At 41.6% G+C, this 8,556-nt stretch overlaps 1 protein-coding gene across 7 annotated transcripts in view; it reads right to left on the bottom strand.

Annotated features, from left to right (window-relative positions):
* Positions 1-2,337: 2,337 nt before the first annotated feature.
* Positions 2,338-8,556, bottom strand: part of Cbx5 (chromobox 5) — a 46,637-nt gene continuing 40,418 nt past the window's right edge. For 6 of the 7 annotated variants that reach the window (XM_050126636.1, XM_050126633.1, XM_050126637.1 and 3 more), the window contains 3 exons: positions 8,162-8,348; positions 3,839-3,939; positions 2,338-2,607 (listed from right to left, as the gene is read on the bottom strand). In XM_050126636.1, coding sequence (XP_049982593.1) covers positions 2,457-2,607; positions 3,839-3,939; positions 8,162-8,348 — 439 coding nt within the window. In that variant the 3' untranslated portion in view covers positions 2,338-2,456. The remainder of the gene's footprint in view (positions 2,608-3,838; positions 3,940-8,161; positions 8,349-8,556) is intronic. The other variant, XM_050126635.1, reaches the window with a different exon arrangement.

The raw sequence follows: 8,556 nt of genomic DNA, 5'->3' as shown, positions 1-8,556 counted from the left end.
TCGAGGGCTGAAGACAATACAGTTCTTTATTTCTAGATATAACCAGCAAAAGTACTAAGAAGACAACAAGAATATTTTGGTAATATTTAGCAGAAAGCTGAGGACAGAAAAGGCAGGGTAAAGTGTATCAACAGTGCTTGGTTCTGTTAAACACCATCTGTTGTCTTAGCAATTATGCACCCTAGGTTTCTCAGGGCCTTCTCTTAACTTTTTTGAATTACAAGGGATTGAACTCTCAACTATAGCCTTGGTTCTTTTTACTTTTTGAGACAGGGTCTTATCAAAGGTTCCCAGCAGGCCTTGAACATACAACACCCCTATATCAGTCTGGGACTGTGCTTAAGCCACCAGGCCTGGCTTAGGAGCAACCTTAGTACCAAATATCACCGTTGTTTGGCCCACAGGCTAAGACTTTGCTTTAAAAAAATTTGGTCACTCCAATTTACAAGTCTACTACCTACTGACTATCCAGACAGGCTGTCCTTTCCTTCAATCAAGAGACTCAGATCACCTCTGTCCGATTTTCATCCACCCCAGGCATTCTAGGTTGCCCACATGACAAACCTTTCTAACCACCACTCCCTTTCTCCACCACAGTACAAAGTCACTGATGCAGCACTTGATTTGGCCTCTAACTCCTACAGTTATGGACTGTAGGGAGAAACCGAGGTACGGGTCAGGTGCCCTTCCCCGACCACATCACCATTCACAGGGTCTTCCAGGCTGACTTACAGCAAAGCTTCACTGTCTTGTCTGCCTTCTCAACTGCACAGTGTAACTGTTGACATAATTTATACAAGCACACAGAATTCAATCAGCAGCTAGGCAGGAAAGCAATGTTAACAAAAGCTATGACTGGGTCTACAATTTGCTTATCACCTGGCTCATCTGTGGCCTGGAGTTCTCCATCCACCTCTCTCACGACTATGAACAATCCAGAAATGGCTGGATGCTCCAGCCTAGACAGCTACATTTTAAGAGTCAGAAGCAACAACAGGAGCAGTCTCAGTAGCTGATGAAGTCAGCACTTACTCTTTTTTCCTCAGCTTGGAGCTAGGACAAGAGTACCGAGCTCCAAATCCTTCCTTACTTCCAGTCCTGATTCTCCAGCCTCCTCAACTACCACAAGAATGAAGAGGAGGTGAACATTTCTCAAAGGACAGAAAAGCAAAGTAGAGCCAGAAAATTTTCTCAATAGAATAGCAAAGCAAGAGTAAACCAAAAAGGAAAGTTTGTTTTGAGAGAAGGTTGTGTCAAAAAGCTAGTATTAGGACCTGACACTCTCTGAGATGATAGTCTTCTATGAAAAGACAGCTTTAAAAATAAGATACAACTAAAAGCCTGAGAGCAGAGAAGGCGAGGAACATTAATACTTTGTCATGAGACGGTAAAATTACAGATTAGTACTACTGTGAGCACTTAAAAACTGATACTACGGCTAGTAGCTTCTCTCTATGAATTCCCAACTGAAAATAATGGCATGGAAGGGAATGTGAGTCCACTGAGAGGTGAATGTGCTGACACCACTTTGGTAACAGGAAGCTTTGGGAGGCCACAGAAGTTGGCGGGGTTAGAGTGTGCCCAGCACCTTGGCACAAGCAAGCACCAGGCAATCACTCACACCTACATAAATATAGTCTGCATATGAGGGGTGAAAGGAAAGAATACATACAAACCATGCTATACGGAAGACAACTCTCTCTGGCCCCACCCATTATCTTCCTGTACTACAGCTTACAGACTCCACAGTCATCTTGTTACTTGATGACAAACTGATGCCACCGAAAAGAAGCAGAATCAGGAACAATAACAAGGCTGAAAACGTTTGAGGCCTAAAGAGAGTGCCTTGACAGATTTAAATGTAAAGTTTCAAGTTCTCAGAAAGAAAGACAGAGTTGTTACAATGGTAACTGAGGATGGACAGGGGCGGTCCAGAAGACCACACCAAGAACCCTATTATTGTCCTGGCAGAGCTAAATGAAACTGGAAAAGATACAAGTAGGCCACTGCTATTGGCTTTCTAAAAGAAGTACAACATCCTTTCCACCCTAGTACGTCAAAACAAAGGCCAGCTGGTCATCAATATATTCCAATAACAATCAAGAAACTGAAGTCATCACCATTGTAACAAAATCCCCCAGCCTAAAAAGCAACTGGCCTCAAAAATTCGTGACTCTAAGGTGATTAAAAAGTAACCTGGGAACAGAAGGAAAAGATAAGGGTAAAGAAAAAACTGGAAATTACACACAGCATGTAAATGCTTGGTTTTCACAGTTACACTTATGGGTCCAACCGTCAGCTATATTACAAGAGAACCAACACCAGCACCTCTCCATGGAGCAGTGTGAGCACAGACTTTTATGGATGTGTTTAGGATGGAAAGGGAAGGAGAAGGGAGAGGAGGCAGGAAGGTGAACGTGGTATATACAAAGAGAAATGGCAGAGACCACCCTCCTTTAGCTCTTCGAACTTTCTTTCTCTTTGTTTTCCGCATCTTCCGGATACGCATGCCACGTCAGTCTCTCTTCATAAAACGCTATCACAATTTGTGGGCACTTCACATTAGCTTCTTTTGCAAGAACCAGGTCAGCTTCATCTGTGTCTTTCCTAGAAAGAAAGGACATAAGACTTAGAAGAAGTGAGACTGAAAATATCTGTCTGAATGTCATTATTTGAATTTAGCCGGCTTGATCTCCTCCTTACACTTTGATCTAAAAGTAAAAGGGATCTTTTACAGGGCTGGAGCTATAACAGTGGTGGAGCCTCTGTATTTGATCTTTAACATCGAAAAGTAAACAAGAAAGAAAAAGCTGAAGAGACAGCTGCTCTTACAAGACCCAGGTTCAGTGCCTAGCACTCACACAGTGGCTCACAACTGTCTCTCCCTTTAGCTCTAGAGGATCCAACACCCTAGAGGCTAGAGTTGGCTCAGCATTTAAGAATACATACTACTGTTCACTCGGGAGGCAGAGGCAGATGGATCTCTGAGTTTGAAGCTAGCTAGGTTTACTGTGAAGGACCCAGGCTCAGTTCCCAGTTCCCATCAACTACATGGCAGCTCACAATGGACTGTAATGTCAGTCCCAGGGGTTCCGGAGCCCTTTTCTGGCTTCTGTAGGCACTGTACACAGATGGTACACATACATACATATTTAAACAAAACACATATACACATAAAATAAAATGAAACAAAATTTTAAAAAAAGGGGAAGGAGGGGAAAGGAAAAGAACAGTGGAGAGGAAAAGAGCCAGTCAGGCATGGTGAGCATGTGCCTGCAATCCTCTAACTCCAACCCTGGGGAGATAGAGACAGGAGAACAAGTTCAACCTCCTAGACTACACACTGAGGTCAAGGTCAGCCTGAGCTAATATTAGACCCTGTCAGAAAAGGAGGGAGAAAGGAAGAGGAAGTACACCACTTTCTTCTAGAAGTTACTATCACTGATAAAGTAATTTGTGCTTTTTTCAGCCATTAATCTTAATGTCCTTTGTTGAAATTAATTTCTCTTTTAGCCATCTCTCTGTGATCCTAGCCCTCAGGATGGGAATAAGCTTTACCCAGCCCCTTATCCCATGGACATGATTCAGTTCTATGCAAACAGATGTTTAGGAAATGGCTACAAATATTTTACCCCAAATTTATTTTTCTATTATGCAGGTTACTATGATACAAAACATAACAAAGCCTGACAATGTCACAAACCCATTCTGAACCACAATCCCCACTAATATTGACAGTGACAGTGGTGTTAAGAATTAGACTTAGGAATTCTCAGTTTTACATCCTTTCTTCATAGCAAAGGAACACAACTATAGAGTGAGGCCCGTCTTCTCTCACCATTTCATTAAGAACATTAAGTCACCACAGGAGTCTGTTGCCCCAATGATCTTTTCTGGTTCCAGTCCTCTCTCAAAGCCCCGAGCGATATCATTGCTCTGCTATAAATAGAACAGGAGAGATTAGAGCTTGTAGAAAGAATAAAAACAAAAAAGGGTTTCTCAGAACAACAAGTCATAGCCTTTGTTAGCATCACCTGATACCATCAATTCAGAAAAATTCTTAGAAGTCAAGAAACATAATACTAGATCAACCAGTAGCAACAATGTCAAAAGGTATTTCTGCAAGAAGATGCAGTGTCTTTCCTGGGATTCCTTGCAATGACCAAAGAGGGCCTGGAAGTCTAGAAAGTCCTAGAGTCTCTGGAAAACCATCTGGTCAGTCCTGTCATCCTAACCCTTACGATCTCTTCAGTACCGCAGGCTGACCTCTCTTTTCTTGTTCCTGAGATACCCAAGCCCATCCTCACTCTCTTAACTTCAAATAGGCTTTCTCAACCATAACCTTTTAGACTTTTAATTTATCTTAATAGTAACAAATGGAGCCGGGCGGTGGTGGCGCAGGCCTTTAATCCTAGCACTCGGGAGGCAGAGGCAGGCGGATCTCTGTAAGTTCTGCCTGGTCTACAAGAGCTAGTTCCAGGACAGGCTCCAAAACCACAGAGAAACCCTGTCTTGAAAAACCTAAATAAATAAATAAATAAATAAATAAATAAATAAATAAATAGTGACAAACGGTTTTCATATACCAGTCCTCTATATTATAAAAAAACAGAGGCAAGAAGAATGCAAGACCAATATTCTGAAAAGGGAAAATTTTAAAGGTCATAAACATAAGTTTGCGTATACTTGGCAGGAGAGTCTCTGGTACCACAGACACACTGTTAGCATTAACTGGGATTGGACTTAGACTTGAGATACTGTAAACTCATTCATCAGCAACACACACACAAACTTAAGATATTTCAAACGAACCAAATCTTGGGTGTGTGATTTCCTAGCATCTCTCTGATCGTCTTACTTTCCTTTGAGATCAAAAGCAGCCATCAAAAGTGGCTCAGTGGGCAAAGGGGCTTGCATGCAAGTCTGACAACCTGAGTTTGATCTCTGGGAGTCACATGGTGGATGGAAAGTACCAACTCCCACATGTTCCTGGACCTACTGGTACATGAGGCTCCCTAACCCATTGAACAAGTAAATGAAAATTTTAAAATAGAAACACAGAAAGTTTGCACAGTCCTGGTGGTCCCCAAAGATACCAGAAGCCACAACAGGAAAGAAACTCTAGTCATGGACCAATGGGTACTGTATCGTGGATGCTGACTTTTTAAGACACAGACTCTTTGGGGCACTCAAGGGGGACAGGTTCCCAGATGCAAACACAGCTGCTCACAGCTGGAATGCTGGCACAAGGACGAAGTCATCCATCATTACTGGCGGCTGGAAACAGCCTGTTACAGAGGAAGGGAAATGGAGAAAGAATGTTCAAGCTGCTTGAAAGGAGCCAAGGCAAGGCAAACACAGAAATCATCACAGGCACTAATCTTAAATCAGGCATAAAACCGACTAGGAAATCTCTTCTGCAGTGGTCTAAAGAAATGTAATCTCCTCCATACCTTAAAAACACTTGGCTACTACCTATCATGCCAGCTGTCCACCTGACAGGGGCCCAGACACTGATGTAAAGGATGTGTGGGGGGTGTTTTCAAGGTCAGCAGCTCCAGAACTAGACAGACAGGAAGTCCTCTCAAGTGGCCAGGACTCTAAGCCAGATCACTGCCTTTAATAGAACAAAGACCCTGAATTGAAGAGCTGTTTACTGACTCTCACAAATACATAGTTAAAAGTCTTTGGTTGTGTTATTTTGCTATATCAACCTAACTAGAAAAGAACCAAATGACAAAAGCCAGAATACAAGGGCTAATAAATGAATTAATGAAGGTGCTGCTCCAAGCCTGCAGACCAGACTAATCTGGTGGGAAGATAACTGACTCCCCAAGTTTCTCTCCACCCACCACACATGTACAGTGGTGTACATGCTTACGCACACATGCAAAAAATAATTTTGGGAGGGGGGCTGGAGAGTTGGCTCAGCGGTTAAGAGCACTGCCTGCTCTTCCAAAGGTCCTGAGTTCAATTCCCAGCAACCACATGGTGGCTCACAACCATCTGTAATGAGGTCTGGTGCCCTCTTTTGGCCTGCAGGCATACAAGCAGACAGAATACTGTATAAATAATAAATAAATATATATATATATAAAAAATAATTTTGGGTTCTTTTTTTTTTTTTTTTCAAGACAGGATTTCTCTGTAGTTTTGGAGCCTGTTCTGGAACTAGCTCTTGTAGACCACGCTGGCCTCGAACTCACAGGGATCCACTTGCCTCTGCCTTCTGAGTGCTAGGATTAAAGGCGTGCGCCAGCACCAACCAGCGCAAAAAATAAAATGTATTAAAACATGTAAATAAAATTTAAAAAGGGCACAGGGAGATTTGAGAGGCAAAGATAGACAGAGACTGAGGCCAGCATGGTCTGCACAGTAAGTTTTAGGCCAGGATTACATAGTGAGCCCCTACCTCAAAAAACAAAATAAATAAAATTTAAACAACCGAAAATATCAAGTCCTATTCTCTTAGAAAATGGAAAATGTTAAAATTCTTCATCAATGGGCTAGAGAGATGGCTCAGAGGTTAAGAGCATTGCCTGCTCTTCCAAAGGTCCTGAGTTCAATTCCCAGCAACCACATGGTGGCTCACAACCATCTGTAATGGGGTCTGGTGCCCTCTTCTGGCCTGCAGGCATACACACAGACAGAATATTGTATACATAATAAATAAATAAATGTTTAAAAAAACTTTATCAATATAGTTTATCATAACAATACTCAGACCTTTCCAGAATCTGGCATAAGGCTCCAGCCAGGCATGTTACCCCACCCCTTTAACCCCAGTGCTTAGAAGGATCTGAGTTACACGTCAGCCTGGTCTACAGAGAGATCCTGTCTCAAATAAACAAGGAAATGGTTATGAAAATAAAATTAACCAGAGAAAGGAGCCAGACAGAAAAAGCCCTTAGTCTGAGGCCAAGAATTATATACAAACCTTTACAGAACCCCAACGCCTCAGTCTTCCCACAGAACTCTCAGTTTAACTGGTCTACGGTTCATCTTGGATATTGGAGATCTTTTAAATACCCACTGGGTGTCTCTAAGGTGTAGTCAGAGTTAAGAGTAACAGTACCAACAAATGAGCGTCCAAGTATAATGCAGATAAACAGGAACTTGATGTAGGGATGCTACACAGACTTATACTTCTATTGTAAATTTTAAGCGTATGATATATTCTTCCTAACCTTGAAATAAAACATAAAGAGGCAAAGCTGGATGGGTAGAGTGGTATAACAAATTTGTTATACCCACACAGCAAAGATACAGCAGAAACAAAAAGAGGCAATATGGTGTTTATGTTACTATAGAAAAATAAAAAAGCAACTGAGTGAAGCCAAACTTCAGAACTAATTTTCAACTAAACTAAACAGACACAAAAGAAGACTTTTTTTTTTTTTTTTGATTTTTGAGACAGGGTTTTTGTTGTGGAACTCACTCTATAGACCAGGCTGACATCAAACTCATTGAGATCTGCCTGCCTCGGCCTCCTGAGTTGGGGATTAAAGGCATGGGCCATCACTGCCCAGTTCTGTTTTTTTTTTTTTTTTAATAAAGTAAAAATTTATTACTCTTGTTATTATTGGTGTGTTCAGGTAGGTAGGTGCACATGGAGGTCAAAGACAAACTTTTTAGGAGGCAATTTTTTCTTTCTAAACATGAGGATTTGAACGTAGGCTGTCAGGTTTGGAATAGGCACCTTTACTCCTGAGCCATCTCCTTAGCTACTTTTCCTTCTTTAAGAAGAAAAAAAAAATTAAGAGTCTTCCTTTTGGTGCTAAAGAGTTGCTAAGAGTTTGTTGTTCTTCTAGACTCAGAACTTTGGTTCCCAACACTCACTTCAGGGAGCTCGCAACTGCCTGTAACTCTAGCTGCAATACCTTCCTCTGAGCTCCTTAGCACCCACAGATACACACACACACACAAACATTGCTATTCACCAGGGAGGCAGTTTTACATTAGTTTTGACACTTTAGTCAGAATCAGCACTACACCAGCTCTCCCTTGCCAGAAGGGGTCACTGTAGTAAACCAGTATACTTCCCTGGAAGTTTTTGTTCAACATACCTTGCAGGTCTGTCCTTATAAGGAAGAAAACAAACCTAACCCCCCTTTGCATAGCAGAAGCAAAAGGATAGTAGTGAGAGGTGGGAAAAACTTACCTCTCTCTTTTTTTTAGATTTTATATCATCAGCATTGTTAGAGAAACTGGATTTCCTCTTGTTTCCTTCTGACTTCTCTCTGGGCTTGTTGTTTTCACCCTCCTTCATCTTCTTATACTTTTTCATAAACTCAGAAATTAGTTCAGGACAATCCAAGTTCTTTTCAGGTTCCCAAGTATTGTGCTCCCTGAACAATAACAATAAAGACAAAAGAAAACGACTGAGAGATGATGATAATCCCCTATTTTATCTATCATCTATCTATCTATCTGTCTGTCTGTCTGTCTGTCTGTCTATCTGTTTTTTTTTTTAAGACAGAATCTCTCTGTGTAACAGTCCTCAGTGTCCTGGAACTCACTTTGTAAACCAGGCTGGCCTTGAACTCACTGAGATTC

The sequence above is a fragment of the Alexandromys fortis genome, unplaced genomic scaffold (genome assembly GCF_014885135.2).
Source record: "Alexandromys fortis isolate MF-2015 unplaced genomic scaffold, M_Fortis_MF-2015_v1.1 scaffold_264, whole genome shotgun sequence".
NCBI lineage: Eukaryota > Metazoa > Chordata > Mammalia > Rodentia > Cricetidae > Alexandromys > Alexandromys fortis.
Note: the sequence above shows the minus strand (reverse complement) of the source record. Positions and strands in the feature narration are given on the sequence as shown.